Source organism: Condylostylus longicornis, unplaced genomic scaffold (assembly GCF_029603195.1).
Source record: "Condylostylus longicornis isolate FDR11 unplaced genomic scaffold, ASM2960319v2 ptg000014l, whole genome shotgun sequence".
Classification (NCBI taxonomy): domain Eukaryota; kingdom Metazoa; phylum Arthropoda; class Insecta; order Diptera; family Dolichopodidae; genus Condylostylus; species Condylostylus longicornis.
Genome location: NW_026577983.1, coordinates 2307704 through 2334246, shown reverse-complemented (window position 1 = coordinate 2334246; position 26543 = coordinate 2307704). Strand labels below are relative to the sequence as shown.

General features: G+C 26.5%; 5 protein-coding genes across 8 annotated transcripts; 2 read left to right on the top strand and 3 right to left on the bottom strand.

The window, feature by feature from the left end:
* Nucleotides 1-1539: 1539 nt before the first annotated feature.
* Nucleotides 1540-6110, top strand: LOC129605780 (endoplasmic reticulum metallopeptidase 1-like). Its single transcript, XM_055515717.1, has 14 exons — nucleotides 1540-1794; nucleotides 1856-1889; nucleotides 2221-2543; nucleotides 2601-2928; nucleotides 2991-3194; nucleotides 3265-3419; nucleotides 3473-3620; nucleotides 3690-3822; nucleotides 3890-3983; nucleotides 4053-4233; nucleotides 4295-4641; nucleotides 4726-4934; nucleotides 4986-5271; nucleotides 5365-6110. The coding sequence occupies exons 1-14, from the start codon at nucleotides 1768-1770 to the stop codon at nucleotides 5530-5532; spliced, it is 2637 nt and encodes an 878-aa protein (XP_055371692.1). The 5' UTR covers nucleotides 1540-1767; the 3' UTR covers nucleotides 5533-6110.
* A 76-nt stretch (nucleotides 6111-6186) lies between these two features.
* On the bottom strand, nucleotides 6187-9274 carry LOC129605781 (proline-, glutamic acid- and leucine-rich protein 1). The gene is made up of 9 exons (XM_055515718.1): nucleotides 9044-9274; nucleotides 8768-8984; nucleotides 8401-8675; nucleotides 8091-8341; nucleotides 7845-8027; nucleotides 7663-7770; nucleotides 7461-7605; nucleotides 7173-7397; nucleotides 6187-7114 (listed from the first exon to the last, which is right to left on the bottom strand). Exons 1-9 carry the CDS (start codon nucleotides 9140-9142, stop codon nucleotides 6194-6196), a joined length of 2424 nt encoding a protein of 807 aa, XP_055371693.1. The 5' UTR covers nucleotides 9143-9274; the 3' UTR covers nucleotides 6187-6193.
* Nucleotides 9275-10297: 1023 nt separating this feature from the next.
* On the bottom strand, nucleotides 10298-11689 carry LOC129605794 (NKAP family protein CG6066-like). The gene has a single exon (XM_055515742.1). The coding sequence runs from the start codon at nucleotides 11629-11631 to the stop codon at nucleotides 10378-10380; it is 1254 nt and encodes a 417-aa protein (XP_055371717.1). The 5' UTR covers nucleotides 11632-11689; the 3' UTR covers nucleotides 10298-10377.
* Nucleotides 11690-12772: 1083 nt separating this feature from the next.
* LOC129605723 (glycerol-3-phosphate dehydrogenase [NAD(+)], cytoplasmic) lies at nucleotides 12773-23336 on the top strand. 2 transcript variants are annotated; one of them, XM_055515628.1, is made up of 8 exons: nucleotides 12773-12938; nucleotides 13160-13337; nucleotides 17595-17801; nucleotides 17854-18042; nucleotides 18102-18285; nucleotides 18352-18505; nucleotides 18566-18658; nucleotides 23018-23336. In XM_055515628.1, the coding sequence occupies exons 1-8, from the start codon at nucleotides 12895-12897 to the stop codon at nucleotides 23028-23030; spliced, it is 1062 nt and encodes a 353-aa protein (XP_055371603.1). In that variant the 5' UTR covers nucleotides 12773-12894; the 3' UTR covers nucleotides 23031-23336. The 2 variants fall into 2 exon arrangements, with proteins under 2 accessions (XP_055371603.1, XP_055371602.1); XM_055515627.1 differs by lacking the exon at nucleotides 23018-23336 and adding an exon at nucleotides 19919-21091.
* A 1491-nt stretch (nucleotides 23337-24827) lies between these two features.
* LOC129605795 (methionyl-tRNA formyltransferase, mitochondrial) lies at nucleotides 24828-26288 on the bottom strand. Of its 3 annotated transcripts, none has more exons than XM_055515743.1 (6): nucleotides 26082-26288; nucleotides 25820-26029; nucleotides 25685-25734; nucleotides 25495-25583; nucleotides 25276-25438; nucleotides 24828-25219 (listed from the first exon to the last, which is right to left on the bottom strand). In XM_055515743.1, exons 1-6 carry the CDS (start codon nucleotides 26234-26236, stop codon nucleotides 24846-24848), a joined length of 1041 nt encoding a protein of 346 aa, XP_055371718.1. In that variant the 5' UTR covers nucleotides 26237-26288; the 3' UTR covers nucleotides 24828-24845. The 3 variants fall into 3 exon arrangements, with proteins under 3 accessions (XP_055371718.1, XP_055371719.1, XP_055371720.1); XM_055515744.1 differs by having other exon boundaries at nucleotides 26134-26263; XM_055515745.1 differs by having other exon boundaries at nucleotides 25820-26022; nucleotides 26082-26203.
* Nucleotides 26289-26543: the final 255 nt, after the last annotated feature.

Below are 26543 nucleotides of genomic sequence, written 5' to 3'. Positions count from 1 at the left end.
AGCAATATTTTTTAGACTAAAGTTTCTTATTAGTTAAGAATTATATATTTTACCATAATTTGTAAAGTAAGTTTAAATATACATTTAAAGGTTTATTTATAATATAAGTTTAAACAGACTGCAACTACTAATTAAAATAGTTTAATTATATATACATACACTATATAAAAAAACTTTTTATACATTATAAATACATACTTATAATTTGTATTTTTTGAAATTATAGCAATTATATTTAGGGAAACCCTGTGAATTTCAGCTAAAACATTATAAATTAAAATATGCAACTTTAATATAAATATTTTATTGAAAAAATTAAAATATAAATTGTTTTTATTTTTATATAGATACATATAGCATTTTTTGAATTAATGAAACCATTTTCGAGTATAATGAAACTTTGTATGCAAAGCGACTGGTATAATCCTTTTTGAACAATACTTTTTTTGATTGATAACACTTTCATTTTCTCAATGTTTAAAGTTTTTTCAAGTTTTGTAAAGTAAAATTTAAGATCTGTCTGGTATAAAGCTTGAAATAAGTAATAAGTAGTTTAATGATGTAATTTCTCCCTAAAAGTTGAAAAAAATTTTGAGAACTTTATAAGTAGGTGATAACCGTCAAATTTCGAAATATTTATTAAACATAAATAAATATTTGGTTATACAAAAAATCTAACTTAGAAAAAATCAGTTATAAATCCATTTTGTTTATTTTATTTTTAACTAAAAAGTTTTGAAAAAGAATTATTGTTTATGAAAAAATTTTTTTTGAACCATCTGACATAATCAAAAAAATTGTATGCTGCGACAGCATCAAGATTTTAGAAACTTTTAAAACACTGAATTTTACTTTACAAAAAACGAGACATGTAATACAGAACAATACCTCTCACTCGATAATTACATTATATAAATACATATATGATAGTTACTCACTTTCTTCTCATTTGGTGAGTAAAATAGCAAAATGCCCAATCAAGCTTTTAATGAAATAGATAAAAATGAATTAGATTTGTTAATATCATTATAATATTTTTTACACATATGTACATAAATCAATAAAATATAAATTAAGAAACAATCAAGTATTGCATAAGTATTTGTTATAAAAAAAAAAACAAAAAAAGATGAAAGGTCAGCCGAAAAATAAGAGAAGTCCGAAAAACAAGGTCCGATGCTTCGAAAGGAAGTAGAAAAGGTAAAAAAAATGTCTGTTGCTAAAATAAGTTGAAAAAAAAATATTTGTTGTTATATTATGTTAAAAGTTAAATATTGTTTTTTAAATAACTACCATTACTTCTTTGAAAATGTCTTAATCTAATTTATGAGATGTACGATTTGAATAACGCTGGGCTTGTACATATTATAAAAAATTATCTTCACGATGACGTCACATTTTCAGACGTTAAAACTATCCAGTAAACCTTTTTTTTTCTTAAGAGAAAAATCATAAAATGATAAACTTGTCACGCAGTAGAGAAAATTTGGGAAGCGTTGGCTTTCCATTTCATTTCAGCAATCAAATACGAATTGTCAAGTGCCAAACGTCATATTCATATAAAAAAAGAAAAATATTCTAGTTCGCAAATAATAAATATTATTTTTATCAATATTATTTAACAATGTACTTCATTTAAACACATAATCAAAATTATGCTGAAATAATCCAAATAAAAGAGTAAGAAAAAAATATATTTTTATCTGTTACAAATACTCCAAGTCTTACTTATGTTTGCCTATCGATTTATGTTTTTATAAAATTAAAATGAAAACCGCTGACCGAGTATATAAGGTACTTTTCTACTGTTACAGGACTAAATGTTTGACCAATAGAGTTTCGTTTCTTTTTTCAGGATCGTGGTAGTAGATCATCAGTGTTTCATATTGGTAAGAATAAATAATATATTGTTTCGAAACTTTAACATGAACTTGAACATAAATTTGCAAAATCGATAAATAAAGTCCAGACATTTGATTTTAAACCAGTTAAACTTAATAAAAATTGTAAAAATTTTTTTAGAAGAAATTTTTATGCATTCAAAATTATTTTATATTATATATACATATAAAATTACGTATTTAAAAATTTATTCTTTAAAATAGAAAAATATATTTCTATTAAAATATTATTATATTAATAGTTTATATAATAATTAATAATTTATATAAATTAAATAAATTTTTCGTATAAATATAGTGAACGTAATAAATTTTTTAGGATACGGTAAAAAAAATGTACATAACATTTCTGAGATCTATGGGATAATTACTTTAATTGTCGTAATTCTCTTGGGTATTCTAACGAGATGGAATTATAAAGATAATTTGCCAAAAGCTCTCAGCCATACTGATCTTATGCACAAATCAGCTACTTTTTTAGGTGATAGAGCATGGAGAGATCTTAGAATTTTGACTTCATTTGGAACGAGGCCCACTGGATCTTATGCAAATGAAATATTAACAGTTGATTTTCTAAAAAGAGAATTTGGTTTCATATCACAAAATGCTCACAAAAATCAGAAACTTGATATAGATGTTCAGGTAAAAATCCAAAACATTTTAAAATATTACTGAATTTATTTAAAAAGTACAATGCAGGTTGTTAGTGGTTCTTACTACATTCCTTTTAAACCGCACGGTATGACAAATGTTTATCGCAACGTTCAAAATGTTATTATGAAAATTAATGGGCAGACAAATCATACTCTAATGTTAAATTGTCATTTTGATACTGTTGCTGGAAGCACAGGTGCAGGCGATGATGGTGCAATGTGCTGTGTTATGTTAGAAATTTTACGTGTATTATCGAGACAACCCAAAATTAATAAGCATAATATATTATTTTTATTCAACGGAGCTGAAGAGACACCATTACAGGCTTCCCATGGCTTTATCACTCAACATAAATGGGCTAAAAACGTTAAAGGTATTTGCCAATTTATTTTTATTTTTTTGTAAAAATAAATGCAAAAATTCTTAAACATTCAGCGTTTATAAATTTGGAATCTGTTGGATCAGGAGGAAAAGAGCTACTATTCCAATCAGGTCCGAATCATCCATGGCTAATTAAAATGTATGCTAGGGCGGCGGCACACCCTAACGCACAAGCAGCTGCTGAAGAAATTTTTCAATCCGGTTTAATTCCTTCAGATACTGACTTTAGAATATTTAGAGATTTTGGCAACATTCCAGGTGAATAGATAAAAAATAATATTTTTTTAAATATTTGTGTTTTTTTGTAAAATAATTGGTAATGTTAAAGGGTTGGATTTCGCACACGCTGTGAATGGATATAGATATCATACTAAATTTGATCATATAGATTTTATTTCCAAAAATGTGATACAAAATACTGGAGACAACATTTTGGAATTAACCAAAATAATAGCGAACTCGAAGGAATTAGGAGAAACATATGTAATATAAGCATACAAAATGCCTGAATTGATTAAATATTTTTTATTTCTTAGATGCATTCTCAAGGAACTGAGGTATATTTCGACATTTTAGGTTTGATTTTTGTGTCTTATTCAAAAGATTTTGCAAAATTTTTTAATAATGCTGTAGTCATTCTAAGCATCGTTCTTCCTTATTTATTTTTGTCGAAAGCGACAAGAGGTATTTTGTCGAATTTTCAAATTGCTCATTATATTTTTTTATGTCATTAACATCTCATTAATATTATAGGTATAAATAAGAAACATTTGAGGTATGAAATAATTTTTGGTTTTTTGATAAATACTATTTGTCTTGTAAGTTCAAATGTTGTCGGATATTCTATAGCATATGATTTAGACATTAATGGTCATTCTATGGCTTGGTAATTTATTGATTATATTATGTAATAATTATGTACGTTAGTAATATGAAATCATTTAAATTTTAAGGTACTCAAATACATCTTTAGCTATTGCTACTTATTGTGTTGTTAGCGTGTTAGTACAATGTGTAGTTCATGTCATATTTAACAACGATAAAAGTGTAAGACGTTAGAAATACGTTTATGTTCTGTTACATCAATATTTAAAAAACGTTCTTTTAAAATTTTAGACCCCATTAAGCTTAGGTTTAAAAACTCAAGCTAGACTTTGTGGAAGCAACTTATTTTGGGGTCTTTTAACAGCCGCTATAACCCTAGCTGACTACCGCATTGGTTACGTGTTTATGGTTCCGTTGTTAATAACGCTAATAACCAATATTATAACTGGTTTATTAGATCTTCATAATACGAGTAAATACAAAAAAGTATATTTAAATAAATTATAAATAATTGAAAATAATAAAATTTTTAGTTATGAAATGGCTTTATGTTCATATCATTGGACAAGTGTTCGTAGTTTTGTGGACAACGCATTTTTATACCGCTGTAATGGAAGTTTTCATTCCAATAGCTGGAAGATCTGGCGGCCTAAAAAATCCCGATATTTTGATTGGGATTATATGTTGTTCACTCACATTTTTTATAATGAGTTGTATTACTCCGTTAGTGATATTATTAAGACGATATTCAAATTTGTTTATAACGTTATTAGTTATTTATATTGTTACTCGTTGTTATATACTAGGCGTCACACACTATGGGTTTCCGTATCGTGATGATTCTAATGGAGCACCTGCTGTGCAGCGTCATTTTATAGCAGTATTAAATCTTTTATAAATATCTTTTATTAAACAAATCAAATTATATTAAACAGTTACAAATACATTTTTTACGAATTTCCAGCATACCGTTCGCACGCTTTATGACAGTGAGGGAAATGTCCGTTATACGGATTCTGGATTTTGGTTTAGGGAAGCTGATAGAAATGCTAAAAAAACAATTGAATCTTTAGCAATGCCAGAAACGCCAATACCGCAAGATCAAAATATTCTTTGTGAGAATGAAGTATTTTGCGGTTTACCATTTTATTCGTCAAGACAACTCCATACTGGGTAATAAAAAATTCAAAATTTTTAATTATTATATTTGTATCAAAATTTTAGAGGCTACTGGGTACCAGGACCAGCACCATTAGTACGTGAACTTTGTCAGTTCAAATTGACAAACCGTTCAAGTTTAACTCCTAAGATACATCGTTTGAATTTTTCCTTAAGTGGAAGTTATGTGATATCCTTACAAATCCGACCAAAAGAAAGCGTTAAATTAAAAAGTTGGAGTTTTTTGAACTCGGTTCCAAACCCCAACATATATAATAAGCAAAAAGCATATTTTGTAATGATAACCCATGGCCTGGAGGCTAATGGAATGAATATAACAATTGATTTTGAAGTAAGATCACATTGTGCATATATATGTATATATATGTGTATCTAATATGTGTAAAAATTGAAAAATTTTTATATCTTTTTATATTGTTTCTAGACCAACAATGAAAAATACACCAAGCCGTTAGTAGATATTTCTGTGGTTACCTGGCATTGGGAATATTATAAAGAACATACACCAACTTTTGCAAATATTTTAGCTAAAGTACCAAAATGGGCATTTGCGGTTCCATCTGTGGCATCTTTAACTGCTTTCACATTCTAGAGCGGAAAAAAATATGTTCATTCTAGAGTTTTTTATTATAATCAGAAAATGAATTTTTTGAGTATCGGTCGTTGAAGAGGAGACATATTGTTGATAGATAAATGCATAATTGATTTAGTCAACATTACTATAAAACAATAAATTTTAATATTTGAAATAATTTCAACTCCTCTCCCTTTTTATATTGACTACATGCAATACGTGTAAAAGGTAATAAAGATGTATTAATATTTAACCCGCTTACAATCACAACAAATTTTTAATGCAAAATCTTCTTAAAGTTTAATTTCATAAAATATTGACAAATTGTAATAGTGGTGAATAAAAACATTTACATTCATTTTCAGTTATTGTTAAAATTAAATAAAAAGTAATTGTGATGCCAGATATATCTATCTATTAACAGATAATATATTATAGGTAATGCCAGATATATCTATATATTTATAGATAGATACATCTATAAATACCTACAGATATATCTATATATTTATAGATAGATATATAAGGCATTAGGTAATCGTTTAAATATTCTAAGATCGTAAGAGATGTATGTCAGATTTTGGAGAGGACTTAAAAATATTATTTAAACTTTTTAATAATTAATAATAATGAATCGTTAAGCTTAAAAAAAAATAACATTAAATTTTTTAAATTAAATTTATTCTTCATTTAGTTCATCTGTGAAAGTCGCAAGGATCTGGTCTAGCAAATTTTTATCCTTAGATGTTTCATTCAACTCCGTATCACTATTTACAACAGCTACATTCTCGATAACATCATTGTCAATTCTGACACGCTTTGGAAAATTTGAAATATCTGACTGGTCTAGTTTCAATTCGTCGTCTTCGGAACACTTTTGCATATGCTTATGCAACATTCGTTTTTTAGGGCAAGGGATTGCTTTTGTATCGCAATTTAATATATTTTCTGTATTTTCTGTAATGTTTTGTCCACAATCAATAGTTATGTTTTCTGAAAAACTGTTATTGCATTCTTCTACCGATGCGTTAGGTTGGACTTTATCAGTAGGCACAAAAATTTCTACATTATTCTCTTTTTCTAAAAGTACATTTTCCTCTTCGTCTATTATTTTGTCATTTTTTACAAAATCGTTAAGAGTTTGATTGATGGGGCTTGTTGAAGTAAATGTACTGGCTTTTGGTTCTGCAAGAATTTCATCTTGATTCCCGAGATTCTCACTGAAAACACACGAAATATTTTCTACGTCATTTTCACTATCATATGATTGTTCTCGAATTTCAAGTGCGCTTTTCATATTATTCAGTTCCGGAGGGAAATACAAAGAATGCTTCTGAGGATGTAAAATTTTTTCCAAAAATATTAAACGATCAGTACAACATTTTCTAACTCTGCTGCAATAATCATTTGTTTGTCCTTCTATTAGAAGTTGAATAATCATGGAGGTTGGTGGTGGACATAAGCAATGTGGTGAAACAACTAATACACTCAAATTTTCATATAATTTTTCACGGCATAAACTATTTGAATATAGCGAAATTTTCGAAGTTCTAGTTTCAAATAATGTTAAACATAGATTAATAATTTTTTCTTGAATTTCCTAGAAATAGAAATGTAAAAAATTATAATTCTTACAAAAACCAATTCAAAATACTTACTTTTATAATAAGCGGTTTCACAAAGCAAGAGCAATAAATATAAGCATATTTCAAAGCCGTTAATGCTATAAAGCAAATATTTTGGTTTTGTTCATTATTGTAAGTTGATTGTGCGCTCTTTATTCCACTCATGTGAAGTTGTGCCAAGTGAGTTCTTTCATTTTGAGTTTTCTGTAGTTGGCGTCTAATTTTCTTAGATATGTGTCTCTTGCTATCATTTAAGACCTATTTGAAAAGGAAATAAGAACTTTTTAATAAAATACCAAATTTTTGCGAATTTCGATTTACTTGTAACATCATTTCATTTTGAAAAGGCGTAATGTCATTTTCAATTTCTCTAAAAATTTGTTCAAATACTAGTTCACAGCAACTGCCAAACTTCATTGTTTGACACCATATCACTAAAGTATTGTAGATGGCAATTCGAAGGTCGCTTAATTATATTTTAATATTAATTTCAATATTCGGAAAAAGAAAATCTAACACTAACCTATACGGTTTTTTAAAACCATCATACTTTCCGGTAGAGGTCCACTTCAAAGAATCAGTAATCAAAGATAAGACTTGTGTTTGATAAATATTTAAATGATTTTTCAATCTACAAAATTAATTATATATATACATATATGTATTGTATTTGATAATTTTATTTATTAAAATTTATATAGTTACGTCAAAATTAGAGTTGACAAAAGTTTATATAATTCAAGTTGAATGTCGGGCAAAACTGCACCTAACACTATGTTATCCAAAATTAAATTTTGTTTTAAATTATCACACGTGATATGCAGTCCTCTTGCAATTAAATTTAAAATTTTCCTTGGTTGTATGGCTTTTGAAACAGGAAATGGATCTCTTAAGAAAATAGAAAACTGTATCAGCGATCATACACAAACTTTAAAGTTCTTACAAAGTTACCTTATTGCAATCATTAAGTAATTTACAAGATTCTTAAATCTTGTCGTCAGTTGACCGGTTCTCGACAAAGGTTCGTCACTTAAATTCAACGGATATAAATCCAAATTATATTCTTCCTTTTCAAAATCAAAATACTCAGCACAGTTAATGAACAGCAAATCTAGGATATTGTGCAACGAACCTAAAAGTTTTAACTGATAGGTTTTCCAAGAAACTTTTTGGCTATTACCGAATGCTGACCCTCCTTTAACCTTATACCATATAAATAAATAAAATCATTCTATTGAACTAAAATAAAAATAGTTCTTACTTGCTGAAGTAAATGTAAGCATATTCCAGACAGTTTAACGAAGTTTTGTTCAGAAGAATCAACGAAGTTCTTAATTAGAAACTGCTCAATTAAGTTACGTGAACCACCTCCGCAAGAACCAGGATAATTTTTCAAACAAATTGATAAACACTTTAGTGTTGAAAGATATGAATTAGGTTCAGATAAACGCAACATTTCGCATATTTTTCCAACATAATTTCCAGAAAAAGACTTTGCCAATTCTGGAATGTTACATGACTTTTCAAGTAAAATACCTACATTAATATATATTAAATAAAAATATGAACTTTAGTAATAAGCTTTAATAACTTAAGTAATAAGCCAAAAATAAAATAATTGAATATACCCAGTATTTCATATGCTAGAGATACCAAAGAGTTTCCTCTATTTTGGCTGCAGATTTTCAGACAAGTTGTTGTCCACATAATTCCTTTTTGTTCAATAATATCCAAATTACATTGTGTAAGAAAGCAATGTAACAGAATTAGCCCTTCCTCTTGAGATTGTTGTTTATTTATTTTCTGGGCTATATTCTGGTAAACTGCCTCCGCTTGTTTTCCATGCTGTAGTTTTAAAATATATGTATTAAATTTGAAATAATTTGAAAAATTATTTTGCAAACCGATAAACGAAAGCTCTGATGGTTTATTAAAGATCTTTTGTACAAAGCATCAAAGAATTTACATTCTGATATTTCATGTTGTATTTTCAATAAATCCATATTTCAACGTTTCATCTATCTTTATGTAACTAAAAACCTAAACTAAAATAGTGCATATAATATTTTAGTTAATGAAATTTCACTTTTAGCCGCACTTTATTTTTTTTTAACTAATTAATTAATATGTTTTCATGCAAATGTAATTGTTTTCCTTTTCCACGTGTTGATATGATAAATACAGAGTTGCCAGAAATACTTCAAATCCTTTTTTGATTGCTTTTGAATTTTGAGTGGTCGCCAAATATTTTAATTTCGAATTCCAATGTACTTTTCCATACTATTCATTCTTCAATTTCTCCTTTAATTTTGAATATAATTTTATTTCCACATAATATACCTATCCATAGAATCAAAACTATATTCTTTTTTATATTTACATAGCTTTATTTGAAATTTGATTTCGAAAAGAAAATAATACGAAATAAGTGTGGATAAATACACTTTTGTTCGCTTAATATTAAACGAAAATTCAAAGCAAACGGTAAGAAACAACAACGAAAAAAAATTTCACTTCATAGTTGACCTCAAAAAATCATTGTTTAAAAAGAATAAAACAGGTATTTAATAACTACAAAAATGTGAATTAGTTTTTAAGAAAGCAGAGCGAAACGTTATAAAAAAACTGATGTGAAAGATGAACACGACCAGTATGGAAATGATTAATAGAGTACAACATCAAGTGTTTAGCCGCAGCTACAACTTGAGTTAAATGGTTTGACATTTATAGCTAATATACACTAAGAAATTTGACTAAAACAGCTAATTCATTTTTCTTATATATTCCGCACAATAGTTAGCTAATTATCTAGCTAATTTATTAATTGATTTAAAGTTTTTATCAAATAAACACTTTTGATGTCTAAACATCCCCCTATTAGTTTTGCTAACAGACGTTTAACTAAAACTTTATGTTAAATATGAATGTATTTGTTACAAAATTCAAATTACCAAATTTTTGAAAATTTCTGTTTATATTAATCTTAAGCTTGATATAAAATTGTATCTATAACATTAGAACTAAATCCACAAAAATACCACTGAATTCATATGTACTTATGTATGTATTTACTTTTTCTCTTTAATTAAATATACAAATACTTTATTTATTTTTGAATAAAATTTCAAATATACATTAAGATAAAAAATCTTATGACGGTTTACATTATGTATGTGTATTTTCATATCATAAAACAACATATTATATAAGTTCGAAATTAAAGTCATTAGTTGATCAGCTAATATTGTTTTTTATCTGATTTTAGTTTTGAGTTAACCATGTCTTTGAACTGTGATAGTATTTTGTTTTCTCTCTTTTGTCGTTCTTCTTTACTAAACATAGCTAAAGCTCGCTTTTCGTCGGCAGAATAGATCTGGTTTTCTTTTCTAATACGTACAGCTTCCATTCGCCGATGTCTGCTTCCACTCATGACATAACCTACTGATTCAAATTTCGCGATTTCGTCGGAAGTTAAGCCAATTTCACCTCTTCTTGGTATTCGTTTGCCTTCAGCTATATAAGCAGCCATAGCAGCCCCTTCTCCTGGCAATAAGGCATGTCCAAAGTCTTTATGAGTTAATCCAGTTGTTTGTCTTGGAACAGGTCCTACATCATCATCACTTGATTTATCATTAGAAGAAATTAGTTCTCCTTTATTAGAAAGCTCGTCATTTGGATTAAAGTTTTTCAACTCTGATGTTTTTTCTATCCACTCTTCTTCAAATTCTGTTTCAGATGATTGTTCTGAAGTAGAAGAGTGTTTGTATTTTTTCTTCTTCTTTTTCGTTTTCCTTTTTTTTTTCTTTGATTTTTTTTCCTTTTTTTTCTTAGCTGCAACAACTTTTTCTTTTTCTTTAATCTTTTCTATATAATCTTTTTCTTCATCTGAAGATGTTGTTATTTCTGGATGAGTAGGTGATTTTCCCCAAGCCGCAGAGCTTCCTTCGGCTCCTATCATTTCTCTTTGTATTCTTCGTGAATCCATAAAATTAATTTTATGCGAAAGACGATTTTTATGCCCATTATCTTTTTTAAGTTTCTCATAAAATTTGTCATGTGGCCAACGGTCAGCATTCTTTTGTCTACGATTTTTATTTTCATCTGCATATCGAGAGCTATCACTTCTGCTTCTACTTCTTCTATTAGAATAATATTCTTTTTTGGGAGTTGGGCTTCTACTATAACTTCGCAAATTGTTATTTCGTTTATTACTGTCAAAACTATTATTTGAAGTGCTTCGCCTATAATTACTCTTATAGTACTTTGTTGATTTAACTTTTAAACTTTTAGAACTGCTTCTACTTTGCCTAGAGCGTTTTTCACGTTCTGGAGTTCTAGTTTGGCTGCGAGATCTGCTTCTATTACTATTAACAGAGCATCTTCTCCTCCTATTTTTTTCACAGTTTCGACTATTATCATTGTATATATTGCTTTTCTTTTCATAATTATCTCGTCCTGAATATTTTGGATCTGGAGTAATTGATCGACCCATTATATTTAATTAAATATTTTTTTATCTTTATTATTATGTATTTCTATTAAAAATAAAAAACAGTGTCAAAGTAACGTCAGTTTCAAACGTCAAAAATTTTTTTGGTCTGGCCACAATTAGTTTCCAAGAGTCATTATTGCCACTATTTATGTACAAAATAGTTTATTCTATTTAAGATATTGAAGTTCATTTTGAATCATTAATTATTTTGTTTATGATTTTGACATGAAGCTTTCCCTAAATAAATATGACATCATTATTTCAGTTTTAATGTAAGTTTTATTGGCTCAGAATTATACCAAAAGTTCTGAAAAAGCAAAAAAACCTTTTTATAATATATTTTTACTCAAACTAAAACTGATTTCAACTAAAAGCTCGTTGAATCAGAATTACACTCGAATAGCACAGCATTTTCTAATATTTTTTAGTGTAAATTAATCAAACACAGTTTAGCCACAATAATATTGGTGTAACTCTGAGGGAACAAAAGCAAGTCGAAAAATTTACGCAAAATCTGTGATTATTGAAATACAATCAATAAATTTTCTTACATGATATTTTCATATTATCTCTATTGAAACAAACTTATTAAACTATGATATTGAAACAAAGTCGCTCGTTCAGATTAATTTAGTTTTAATATCTACAACGCAAGTCTACTTACAAGTTCATAACATTTTTAAGTTTCAGACTTCCATGCATAATATTGCGAATAGAATTCCATTCTACATAAAATGTAAAGTCAATAATGGAATGAATATGTGTAGTCACTTTCATTGTATACTGAAGCTAGGAGTGTAATACCTGGTGGAAAATTCTCTGGTTCGTCGATTTTGATGGACGGTGGTTTAGTTTACTCAACACCGGTTGTTAATTTGATTCAACTCCATCTTTTGATTGACAGTGGCCAATTTAACATTAAAGTGACTTAAAATAAAATCGTTCAACTTTTTGTATCTGTTTAGAATTAGACAAAAACTATTTTTAAAACTACCATTCTATGCTTTATTTGGAAATTATTGTCATTTTATTAATTTAGTAATCTATGGTCATTACAAGAATTTTAGTTCCATTCCAAATTGTCATGACCGTCAATCAAATTGAAAGGTAAGGTAATGTTATTTTGTTTTTGTTGCGTTTTTACAAAATAGTTGGAGTGGGACGTGCGAGCGACAAGTATTAAATACGGAATAAAACAGGAGAGAAATTTTGTGTAACCAAATATTATCAGTTATCTTGTAATCGTATTTCAGTATATTAGCAATGGCATCAAAAACATCAATTTGTATTGTAGGTTCTGGAAATTGGTATGAGACTTTTGTTTATTTATAGTGATAATAAAAGTTGATTTTTGTTTTGTAACTGGTCGAAAAAATAGTGCATTTACGAATCAAGGTTATGTTAATGTGTGTTTGTGTGGATGTTGCAAAATAAATATTATATAATATGTGAAGAAAAATTATGTCATATATGATAATTCATTTTATATTTGTGTTTATATAATCTGGTATATTTTATGGATATCTAGGGGGTCTGCAATTGCTAAGATAGTTGGAAAAAATGCAGCAAATTTACCAAATTTTGAAGATCGTGTTACGATGTATGTATATGAAGAAATGATTGATGGAAAGAAATTAACTGAAATCATTAACACTACTCATGAAAATGTCAAGTATCTTCCAGGACATAAGTTGCCCCCTAACGTTGTAAGTATGCAAATATCTATAAGGAATACCGAAAAAAATAACATTGCGTAACATATATTCGTATGTTATTACATGGCTATTAAAGTTTATTACTAAATATTTTTACGTGGCAAAAAAAAAAAAAAAAAAATAAAGAGACTGAAAGGATCAAGTAACACAACATATTAAAAGCTTATAGTAAATTTGTAAATATCCAAACAAAAAATTTTTTGTGATTTCACACAAAAAATTATTCGTCAACTGAATGCACAATGTCGTTATCAATATATATTTTACACAAGAATGTAGTGTTGAATTCAAAATAAAATTCCAGAAGTTTTTACTTTAGAATAAAACTTAATCTATGTGGGTCCGGCACCTATCTATTGCAATCCAAATTTCTTTGATAAAACTTTATCTGTCAATACATTATGTATGTATAATATACATATAGATAATATAACATGCATTACAATTGTGGCTGCTTTTCAAATATGCATTGCATGTATTATATAAATAATATTGAATACACAACCGGAATAATAAACAAAATATTTTTATATTTTTTTTTTTTTTTTGACCTAGGTAAAATGACATTTGTTATCAAAAGATAAATAGTTAGATAGTTAAGTTAGTATGGTACCTACTATACGTATCAATATAGAAAAACAAATAAGATTAATAGAGTAAAAAGAACTTAGAACTTCTATTTGTAAACTTTGTACTTCATGGGTTATTACATCTCTATTTAATACATATATCTTTTATGGTGGCATTGATTAAACTCAAATAAAACTCTATATTTTTAAACTTAAAGTTAACAATTAAGCTAGTTAATTGCCTTATTACAATTTAATTAGCGACACTTTATACATATAAGGATAGTTGCGATATTAACGAGGAAGAGTATAAAGTTTTTATACGACGATACAATTTAAAGATAAACTTAATTGCTTCTCGGGTTGTCTCATTTCAAATGTGGGATAAGCACCCATTATAAAAGTATTGTCTATTATTGAAACTGAAATTTGTCTATAATGTTATCTATTATTGAAACTATTATTGAATCACTAGATAAAGCGGTTTAGAAGCAAAGGAAGTGGGAAAGATAAAACTCAATCACGATGTGAATCCTTTATAAAAAATTAAGGCACATAAGATGGTTATTTACATAAATATAACAAAATTTGTACATGAATAGGTATATATATGAATGTATAAACTGTTTTTAAAATAATGTTAATTAAGCTTAACATCTGAAACTCATTTTAAAATTGTCACTATGGAAACAGTAAAATAGTATGTATGTATGTGTATTCGTTTTCATTATTACTTTCATCTTGAATATTTTGATAAAAAATGTTTTATGAAATGCTTTTTTATCTGCCATAGTAGAGAAGAGGTGAATAAACTGGACCAAAAATGTAATTCTTGATATCTACATTTAATTTAATATTATGTACATATTTTACTCTATTTGTATTTCATATATTTACTTTCACTTTTACTAACACAAACATTTAGAAATATTTTTCTCGCTGTTTTATTATAACAAAAATGTAGGTATTAAGTTCAGGCCAAAACTTTTGGAACTTATCTACCTAGGTAGTTCCCGAATTTCATTTGAACATTGTTTTAAAACTCTAACTTTAAAAATAATTTCATTGAAATTCAGAATAAGTTTATTAGATTTTGTATGAAACCTAATCAAATAGATTTTATTATCTATAATCCGTAACTAATAAATTTTATTAAAAATTTTTTTTTTATAAATAATATTGATATAAAAATTGATTTTACAAACATAAAGCATTAGGGCAGATATGCGAACATTTTGTGCTCAGAGCAAAGTATTTTTAAAAAATTATTAGGTTTATCCGTTTAGGTGGGTAGGCTCGGTTAGGTTTGGTGTTGCAGCTCCCCAAAGGGTACACATAAGCCAATTGTGCCCGTTGTGGTATCGGCGCATCTCTTCTTTTCTGTTTTTCATTCGAACCAGCCCGAGCTCCTAAAAAACCGGGTCAGATCATTAATGCTTACATTTGCTATATCCGTAGCGCGCCCGAAGAAGTAAGACCCAAAAAATCTCTGCTTGAAGTTCTTCCAGTGCCGGACACGAGCATGGAAGGAGGGTCACGGTTTCGCCTCCCCTTTGTCACAGCAACTCCTACACAGATCGCTCGCGGGGAGGCATATTCTTCTAGTATTTTCGCGAATCAGACAATGGCTCGTCAAACCCCTACCTGACATCCTCACGTCTGAGAAAAATTATATCCCTTGCATAAACATTTTTGTTGGTGCCTACCAAAAAATTATTTACATGCGTAAATTATCATAAAGCTGAAATTCAGTAAAATTTAAAACTGAAATTCAATTGTTCATATTAAAAATAAATCTGTGGCTAATTTTTTTCAAATTTCTAATTTTCTTTGTTTTTGGCCGACCGAACAATGGATAAATGGACATAATAATAATGTATGTAGGTAGGTACATCACTTTTGTATATTAACGAAGGAAACATACTCGCGATAAGAAGAACTTAATATATGATAAATATATCATATTTGTTAAATAAATTTTGAATTATGAGGTTAGAAAAAGCAAAACTATGAACCTAGTTTGTTTTTAGACTTTGTAAATGAAATCTACGAATCTGTATCTATGATATCAGTGTGGGTGAACGATTTCCTGAGTTGTTTTTTAGTTCCCATATGAATTTATAACGTTTCGACTTTCCAAATGAACCGTGGTAAATTTATTTACCTTATCGTAGCATATTTGTTTAAAAATGTTTAAATAATTATTGAATTTATATGATGGGTAACAGAAAAACTTAATATTTCCTAACCGTTGACAAGTAAATTAGTTAAGTAAATAGGATTCTGCATCTAGCTATTATTAGATAAATAGCACAAATTTAATCTAATAATTGTCTAAATTTCTGCCTGAGCTATCGCTGAAACGGACGCTCTGGCAAACAGGCCAACATTCGCTAGGCATACATTAACTTAGAATCGGTTGTTGAATCACAAAATGCTTTATCTGAGATCATTATTTTTTACCGTTACAAATGGAATGTTAAACTTATAAAAGTACAAAATAAAAAATATAACCATCAACTTTTGATTAGATAACATTTATTTTTAAAATAAGTTTTATACAACTATTTTTCTTAATACATTTTCTCATTAAATTTTGATTTTTTGCCAAAATATTATGTTCTATGTAGCTACTATAACAAGAACACTATTAAATTTGACCCCGCAGATAATGAAAATATTATTTTGAATAAACCGTGTTTTGTTTTCTTGCTCAGACACAATGTGTCTAAAATTTGCTTTCCAAATTTGAAATTGTAAGGCAAAAACTGAAATACCATTAATTTTGAATTATTATGTCACGATTAATTTTGTGTCTCTAATGAACAAAAAATTAAATTCACAAATTATCAAAAAAGTTACAAGAAATGTTTTAATCTGCATTTTATCGAATTTGGTCAATTATTTTCCAAATTACCTCCAAGTATCATCAAATTTTGTTAGTAAACATTTAATTATAAAAAGTGAAAAATTAATGATATGCAAAAAAACGGTTTTGTATTCAAAAAAATTTTTAGTCCAGAATAATTTTCATAATATTTTTCGATTTATCTTCCTTAAAAAATTTTTTCCTTTCACTTCAAAAATTTGTGGAACACTGTCACATTTTGTATTCGCAGATATATTGCATATAGCTATACAATTTTTTTTAGTTTCTTTGTGGTACTATACAGAAATTATATGGAATGCTTCATTTCTATTTATATACTGTTATGCAAAATTAAATTATTTTCAAAATCATAAGAATTTAAAATATTGTATGTACATACGTATGTGCAAAAATAAATACGTACAAATTTCATAAAGTTTTAAAGCTTTGTATAACATGTGTATTTTTATCCTCAACTGTACAAAAAGGGGTGTTATTTCATTTGAATGCAAGCCTTCAAATATTAATGTAATTCTGAAATCATTTGAAAATAACAGTATAAAATGAATAATCTTTTTTATTATAAATCCCTATACCTAAATGTTGCGTTTAGTAAAAAAAAGAAGAAATAATAAAAACTTTACTATTCTTAGGTTTTAGTAATATACTTGTTCAAGTTTCGATGAAAAATGTTTTAGAAGTCGCATCCTTATTTCCTTTTATCGATTAATAATTTCATCCAAAAACTTTTTCCTGCAAATAATCAAATAACAAAAAATAAAAAAGCATTATACTTTTTTTGTAAACTAGGTAGCAGTACCTGATATTGTTGAAGCAGCCGCTAATGCTGATATTTTAATATTTGTCGTTCCTCATCAATTTATAAGAAATTTCTGTGGTAGTTTATTAGGTAAAATAAAACCAACAGCTGTAGCTATTTCATTAATCAAAGGATTTGATAAAGCTGAAGGCGGTGGTATTGATTTAATTTCACATATTATTACCAGACATTTAAAGGTAAATAGTACTATTTATTATACAGTTAAATTCAGATACCTTTTTTTTATAGATACCTTGCTCAGTTCTTATGGGTGCTAATATTGCTAACGAAGTTGCTGAGGGAAATTTCTGTGAAACTACAATTGGATGTAAAGAAATAAAATATGCTCCAATATTTCGCGATGCTTTTCAAGATGACAATTTTCGCGTAGTAGTAGTAGATGACGTAGATGCAGTTGAAGTTTGCGGAGCTTTAAAGGTAAATTTTATATTTTTAATATGATTAATTTTTAATTAATAAGCATATATTTTTTTTAGAATATTGTAGCGACTGGAGCCGGTTTCATAGATGGCCTTGGCCTTGGTGATAACACAAAAGCTGCTGTAATTCGATTGGGCTTGATGGAAATGATTAGATTTGTGGAAATTTTCTACCCTGGAAGTAAATTATCTACATTTTTTGAAAGTTGCGGTGTCGCTGACTTAATAACAACTTGTTATGGTAGACTTATATATATTTACATAATAAAAATTTTGCAAGAGTAAAAATTGATCCCACATTTTACAGGTGGACGAAATAGAAAATGTGCCGCCGCTTTCGTTACCTCTGGAAAAACAATAGCAGAATTAGAAAAAGAAATGTTAAACGGACAGAAATTACAAGGTCCTCCTGCGGCTGAAGAAGTTAACTACATGTTGAAAAATAAGAAAATGGAGGAGAAGTATTTAACAAATTTTTTTAACAAAAAGAATTTTTCGTCATATTTTTTTAATAATTTTAGATTCCCATTGTTTACTGCAATTCATAGAATTTGTATTGGAGAACTTAAACCAAAAGATATGATCGATTGTATACGTAATCATCCAGAACACATGTAAGTTCTTTAATATATAAGTTGTAGAAACATCCTCTCATTATTATAATGTATAATCACTTCAAAATGAGGTCTGTTATAACAATTTTTAATGAAATTTTTTTTTAAACATTTTTTTGTAATTTTATTTTACATTTCATTTATGTTAAATCCAAAATTTTCCCTATTTTCTTTGTTTTCTTAATCATTTGTAAAAAATCACTATTATGTAAACAATAATTTTTATAAATTGAACAAAGCTTTACAACGAGTAAAGCAAATTAGTAATAAGAAAAAACAGATTTGTAATTCACGAAACTGTTGTATTTTTAGAACTTTTTTCAGAAAAATTTTGAAATGTTCGAAAAAAAATATTCATTTTTAATAGTAGTTCATGTTTAAATATGTTTTACTGAATGTATTGTAATAAAATAATTTATTTGTAAAATTTTACAAAAACAAAAGAATTTAGTTGTTTTTAAATGTGAGAATATGATAAGGTCCATGTAAATATTATGTAACGTATAATTCTAGTAAATCTAACCTTAATTTCTAATAGTTTTAATTAAAATAATTGTATTAATATTGAAATGCACGCTTACTTAGAGAAACACTAATTATTAACACAAATTAATGAAAGAAAATTTATCGATTTCTGCATAATTTACCAAATTTCAATAATACATTGAATTAATAAAATATGAATTCAATTTTAAATTTAAAAAATAAAAAATTATAATCTTACGAGTGTGTAAAGTGGTAAATTAAGTCGAATTTGCAAATAAATTTTTGGAGATTAAAATTAAAATCCTAATATGTATTTATATTAATATTATTTATAGATCAGATCTCATTGCTGTTAAAATACTTTAAAATTTTGCATTAATATTTCAATACTTACTACTAAAAACTCAAGAAATTTTTTGAAATTTTCAATTTTAGAAGAACATAAGTGTAATTAAAATTATTTTTTATTTAAATCCGTTTATAGGAGATTAGCTATTCACTTACCATTAATGTTTTAAATGAAAACAAATATTTTAATTTAGAAAATGTAAAACATAATCAACATTAATTCCTTTCCTAAAAGTACTAAAAGTTACTAAAATTAACAGAACTACATATGAGAAAAAAGTTAATTTTAATATGTTGATGTGAAGTATGTAGCTAATCTCCAGAAAATTAAGTAATACAACAAACTTTTAAAAACATTTACACATTAATTTTTATCATATTTTTTTGGTTTTTTGAATTATTTTAACTTTTTATCATTTATTTTAGGAGTGAATCATTAGCAAAACTTTAAAAAAGTTTCTTTTATACCATACCACATAATCATACAACACCTAATGCTGGCGCATTCATTGTTTATTTTTGCATTTATACAGTGTTTTTGATTATTTTTTGTTTTTTGTTTTAAATCTGTAATGTAAAAATCTGTTAATTTTTATATTTTGTAAATATTGACATAAAATGTCAAAATATTGAAAAATAATCCATTTTAAATTGATAATTGGCTAAAAAAATTAAATATGAACAAATTTTAGATAAATATGTCTCTAATCCATTACATTCCTTTTTTTTCAATCAACAATAGAAATAGAAATATCATTACAAAACATGCAAGTTAATCTCTTAATCTTAATGATCTTGATTTACTAAATAAAACTTAAAATATTTATATTGATCGCGAAATATTTGATTTAACACTTGAAGATACTACTAATTAATTGAGACAATAATTTATAGCGACAGTAACATATAGCAATAAATGTTATATTATATAACAATTTACTATTACTGAAAAACTTAATCCTTTCAACTTAATGCCACATTTTCAGTATTATTCTGGTTTTTTCTCCAGAAGACTGCTCTTTCAACAGAGAATGGGATTTTTAGTTTGTTTAGACTTTTCGTAAAAAACTAATAAAAGGACGATCATTGAGCTATGAACAAGCATTTTAAAGTTTTCTAACTTTCATATACAGTCTTGGACTGTATATGAAATTATATTGAATCTACTATTACATTTTAACATTCCGCAATAGCATTGGTTACTCAAATTTTTGGAACTTTTAATGTGAATGCGGCATATCTTAATCAGTTTCTTGTGATTTACTCATGTAAAAACATTCTCTTAATGAGTATCAGAGCAGTTAAATACATGAAGGATAAATCATTTCTAAATTTTAGGCACTGACATTACACTTAAGTGAAAAAAAAATTTAATTGTAACAAGATTAACAAAAATAGTGCATATGAATTTTGTTTTAATTTTAATTTTCCTATTATGACTTGTTCAATTTTTAATAGAGATTATACTAGCATGTGTAGGATAAATATTTTACATTTAAATATGTACATATAATAAGTCTATTATGTTTAAATAATATAATAGACGTATTGTATGTATTTAAATATATAACGTAAAATTTATACGTCTAATTTATATATACATACATACATCTATCTAATTTGATTGTTAACAAAAAAATTAATAAACCTATAAATTTGTAAAATTGAGATCCTGTTGTGCTATATACATATTATTTTGTTTATGATAAAAAAAGAAAATGAATATTTTTAAAAAAATTTAATTGTGTTTTTTTGCATTAAAATAATATGCGAACTTAATATAAATTAACTAACTAAAATAAATTAAAAGCACTAATGTTTGAACATTTTAATTGCGTTAGTAGGTAAGCTTTATTTTGCGAAAACTTTAATCAATGATTTCATTGAAAAAATTATAGTATTTTTTAATTTGTGTATTTGATTCAACCCGCTAAAATTATAAAACAAAAATCGAACTAAAACTACAACATTTAAGTAATTTATTTCGATATAATGCGGAACATACAGGAATAATTTTCATAAATACATAATGCATATAAATTCAATTTAAATGTTATATAATTTTCATACATACATATATACTAAAACACACATAATTAAGATATTTGACCTCTTTTACATTTATCGAACATAAACATGTGATCTAATTATTCAAAATTTTCTAAGCTCAAACCAAATATCAAATATATATGATGTATGTAAATAAAGTATGAATTAAATCATATGCTTATGAAATAAAACATTGTATTTCTGATAAATTCTAATTCTTAATTTGAAAACTTCATATTGTTTATATCCAATCAGTTTCATAAAAATTGATGAATTCATTCCCTATCAGTGGTTAAAGGTTAATATTAATACCTTAACACTTACATATTTTAAAATTATTTTCTTATACATAAGTACATGTTTTCTTTAATTTAGACGCGTTTCGTTATATTATATTACATTATCAATTAATTTTATAAAGGGAGTTTAGTTCGATTTTGGAAGAACATGCATATTTCAAATTCATTTTTCACAGGAATCATTCGGCTTAGCTCTTACTTGGGAATAGCATTCTATTCGTTTTTCAACGATTTTTATAATGTAACTATCTCAGATACTATATGTTTAAGATGAACAACGAAAACTTTCGAAAAAAAATGAAAAACATTCAAGAGTTTTTACAGCACAACTTTTGTGTTATCAATGTTAAATAGTTAGTTTGATAATATTTTTGGAATTTCTTGGAAGAAAATTCTACATCTTTATGTTTTACCTTGAACAATACACCTGTATTTTAAAAAAATTTTTGTAATTCATGAACATTAAAAATTATTTAGTTACAGAAGTGATACTTCTTATATTTTTACTTCTTATATTATAACGGCTTTAATAAAACTATAAATTGCGAATTTTCTATGTTATAAAATAATCATAAATTATTTAAAAATAACTAATCAAAATAATTTTGCCAACTGCATTATGTCGAGGTTTTTTGCCAAATGAAGCGCCGAAGTTCTTTTTGAAAATATCCATTTATTGCCAATCTTCCTCCAATTTTACTGTGAATGTGACCAATTTTTCATGTTTTCAATAGCCATTCGTTATATTGAATAACATAAACGTTACATTTATGTACTTATAAATAAATAAGAATAAAATTAGCTATGAGTTATTTTACTTACAACAATCAACCTTAACATACAATATAAAATATAACTCGTACATATGTATAGGATACAGATCATTATCTACATACATAAGCACATATGTACATAAAATTTTTATAGAATATTATTGTAAACGAACAGCAGATTCAAAAAATATTAAATTCGAAAATTTTAAATCTTCTTTTTTATAAAAATTTCATGCAAATTTATTGAGGTAAGCATATTAATTAGGTTTAAAAACTTTGTTACATATCAAATTTTAGAAAGTTTGCTATTCGTTTATCGAATTAATTATTACGTTGGAATTTTAAGAAATATTTATATACTACATACATATTTTTATAATAAAACCCCATATATTTTTTGATAGGCAAAAATTTTAATGACAACAAACAAACGTAATGATTCGAAACCATAGAAATCATATAAACCAACCAACTGAAATTTTAAGTGCTAATACATACATACATATGTATATATATTAGCATGTTTTTAGCCAAACTTAATTTGTTGTTCAAAATTTTATTAAATCTACATCCATTGTAAAAATGAATTGTTTTTATGAATTAATTTGTAGAGAAGAAAATTTTATATAGGATAAAGTCATATTTTTGAAGTCTAGTAATTTATTATATGGTTCAAAAAAAAATGTTATATTTTTGAGAAATAAAAAATCTGGTGACAAAATATTGTTTTTTTTTTTTAATTTAAATGTTATATCGACAGGATCAGAAATATTGAAGCTATAATTGGGTAGGTATTACCATTGGAGTTTCTCCATCCCAACTTAGGACAAATACTTTATACCTACTTACATATATAAATATGAACATATGAGGGGCGCAAGCTTTCCCTGGAATTTGAACAAAAATTATTTGAAAAACTCGTTAAAATTCATCAAATCAATCAATTTTATTTTCCAACATAAAATAAAATATTGCTCTACGAACGTTATACCTATAATATAGTTTTGATCTATGCTTTACTAACATTCTAATAAATATAAAGGTTCTACACAATAATAATAAACATTTATATCATACATATTATTATATAAATGATATTATATATTATTTACCATTAATAAATAATAAAAATATAATTTTGATTTTGCTTCACTTATATTGTAATAAATATTATACGAGTACTCTATTATACAGAGTAAGAGTTAAACGTTATACAATCCTAATCAATAATTGATAATGCGAACATTTTACTGTTATAAGATAAATTATCATATCACATAGTAAAAAACGCTAGTAAACTAGGAACAGTTTTCACTACGTAAATATGTATGTATTTGAATAATACATAAACCACAGTCCAATACAACTCAAGACATTAAGCTATTATTATTAGCATCGCAGTATGAAACATCAGGAGAATGCCTTCCCAACATTCATTCTTTTTTATATGAAATTTTTAATTTAACCGAACATTAATTTTTTTATATGAAACGTGGAATGAGTTTTAATTACGCATTACTTACTTCAAACAAACAGACTTGAATTTTTGTATGTTAAAATTACGGCTGACAGATTTTTATGTTAAAATACAAGGAAGAGAATAACAACAACAAAATCAAGCAATAATAACGATGCAAATTCAAAGGAATAATAAATTAGTTAGATGCTTGGATCCATTCATCATCTATTGTCTCGAACATATTTTTTTTCTTATGTTCGACTATTTTAAAGATTACAACATCAAAATTAAGGGAATAATGAGTTTTTGAGAGAAACCTTAACACACAAATTTGAACTACATTTTTTATGTATTAAGCTACTTTTGAAAAATTATTTAAATAGTAGAAAAAACCTCTACAGAAAACAAAAGACGTGGTATTGGAGCAACTTTGATTTTATACATTTTCATTGTAGATATAGTTTAAAAAATGAGTGAAAATATTATTTTTATGTTCCTTTCTCAAATATACCAAGTCTCGTCATTATATGTTTAGGTGATTAAATCTCACGATTTGCACAAACATTAGATTATTTAACATTAGATATTAAAAAAAATTATTTCCTTGATAGTTTGAAAAGAAAGGGTAATCTCAAGCACGTGTATTTCTGAAAGTCTTAAGTTTGTCTTTTTGTTATTAAATGTTTCTTCCTACTACATTAGAAAAACTTGGATAACAATAAAGGTGAATGGAAAAATTATCATTGAATAAAAAATTTCCATTTCAAAGAAATTTATTCAAAATATAACAGTTCTCTTTCGTTAAGTTTTTTTAAAAATCCGTTATTAAATTCTGCCGCTGTCATAATTTTTTTCCCTTCGACTTTTAGTTTCTTGACTTTAATATATTCAAAATGTTTGCACAGCACTATCATAGTATCATCTTCTTTACAATATTTTATAGAACCGCAACGTTGTTTTGAAAAACTGTCCTCTTCACCCAATATGAAAAAATCTTTGAAAGATATTTCTATAATTTTTATATTTAAATTTCTAAATTTGGTCGATAAGCTTTTGTAACCATAAAGAGCACGATATAAATTATAAATTTTTTTTGCCGTCATAGTTTGCCATTTTATTTCAGTCATTTCAAGAGAAATTTTTGGAGCTAAAAATTTTATAAATTTGTAGTAATATGCTTCCAATCTAATATTAAAGTAATACCATAAGACACCAAAAGGTCATTTTGTTTCGTGAATTTATTAAAACATTCTGGGCAATTTTGAACGGTTTTAATAATTAATTTTGACCCTACTTCTGCTAAATTTTTAAACAATTCTGGCATTAATATGTGGTTGTCTATGAGTACTTCCTCTTGGTACAATATCTTTAAAAATATAAAAAAATTAATGCGCAATTTTTAACTACTCTTTTTTAACATACATCACCTATATCGAAATGCTTTGGCTCTATCTTCATTATAGAAACCCCCGTTTTATCATCACCATTTGCAATAGCGTGAACAATTGGAGCTAAAATTGATATTTCAGGTTAAAGAACAAAAAGAGGAGGAAATCAAAACAGAATAATTCATGCCTTTTAATTTAAACTGAACATATTTTACTCAACCTACCAGCACCTCTCCATCGTGGTAACAGGCTAGCGTGTAAATTAATCATTCCCCTGAAATTAAATAATTTCAATATACATGCACCCATGTGTGAAAATGAGATATAGGTTTTCCTTTACTTTTTTGATATGTACATACATTGGAAACTTGGAAATAATTTTTGACGGTATCAAATAACCAAAGGACACTACAATCCCAATATTGAATCTTCCAATGTTCAAGTCATCCACACAAGATGGCCAGTTATGTAATGGTATTTTATGATCCATTGCATATTTTCTTATAGGATTAATAGGTTTTTTGAATGAAGTGACCACTTCCAATAACTTAATTTTAGAGTCCTGTTGCCTTAAAAAAAGAATTTAAAATTGGCTTCGACTATTGCGTGTAATAGTGTTACATTTTGTTTTTATGAAGTTCTTTCAAACTTGGTAAAGAAAAATTGTCCGTACCAAAAAATAATATTTTAACTTGTTCTAATGGCTTACTACAAAATGATAAAACTTTGAAATTAGAAACTTTTCTCTTATATTTATAATAGTTTAAGATTCGCATTTTTTAAGATTTAAGTATTTCTTTTCTTCACATTTTCAACCTTTCAATTTAAAAAATAAGATTTACTGACATTTTTATTAGTTTTGTGGTAAAAATAATAACAAGCTTTGCCAGGCAGTTTGAAAAAGTGACGTCATCTGAAAGAATTTTTTAACTTTAAAGTTTTCTAGATGTAACTTTGTTTTCACATACTTTGTAAGGTTTCTTTTTTGCAAGGAAAAGACTATACCCATATTCTGTTAGTCGCATCACGTGATGTTATGAGTTGTTATTTAAAAATCTTGTAATTTTCTGAATAAAATCAATT

Bases quoted from the DNA above. Each gene is read 5' to 3' on its own strand.
- LOC129605780 (XM_055515717.1), top strand. From the start codon at position 1,768: ATGAAAACCGCTGACCGAGTATATAAG. The intron at 1,890-2,220 runs GTAAGAATAAAT...TAAATTTTTTAG, and splicing joins ATCATCAGTGTTTCATATTG to GATACGGTAAAAAAAATGTA. The intron at 4,935-4,985 runs GTAATAAAAAAT...TCAAAATTTTAG, and splicing joins TCAAGACAACTCCATACTGG to AGGCTACTGGGTACCAGGAC.
- LOC129605723 (XM_055515627.1), top strand. From the start codon at position 12,895: ATGGCATCAAAAACATCAATTTGTATTGTAGGTTCTGGAAATTG. The intron at 18,286-18,351 runs GTAGACTTATAT...CACATTTTACAG, and splicing joins CTTAATAACAACTTGTTATG to GTGGACGAAATAGAAAATGT. The intron at 18,506-18,565 runs GTATTTAACAAA...TAATAATTTTAG, and splicing joins AATAAGAAAATGGAGGAGAA to ATTCCCATTGTTTACTGCAA.
- LOC129605781 (XM_055515718.1), bottom strand. From the start codon at position 9,142: ATGGATTTATTGAAAATACAACATGAAATATCAGAATGTAAATTCTTT. The intron at 8,985-9,043 runs GTTTGCAAAATA...TTAAAACTACAG, and splicing joins ATCAGAGCTTTCGTTTATCG to CATGGAAAACAAGCGGAGGC. The intron at 7,606-7,662 runs GTTAGTGTTAGA...AATATAATTAAG, and splicing joins GGTTTTAAAAAACCGTATAG to CGACCTTCGAATTGCCATCT.
- LOC129605794 (XM_055515742.1), bottom strand. From the start codon at position 11,631: ATGGGTCGATCAATTACTCCAGATCCAAAATATTCAGGACGAGATAAT.
- LOC129605795 (XM_055515743.1), bottom strand. From the start codon at position 26,236: ATGCGAATCTTAAACTATTATAAATATAAGAGAAAAGTTTCTAATTTC. The intron at 25,735-25,819 runs GTATGTACATAT...ATTTAATTTCAG, and splicing joins ATTATTTCCAAGTTTCCAAT to GGGAATGATTAATTTACACG. The intron at 25,220-25,275 runs GTATTACTTTAA...TAAAATTTTTAG, and splicing joins TGACCTTTTGGTGTCTTATG to CTCCAAAAATTTCTCTTGAA.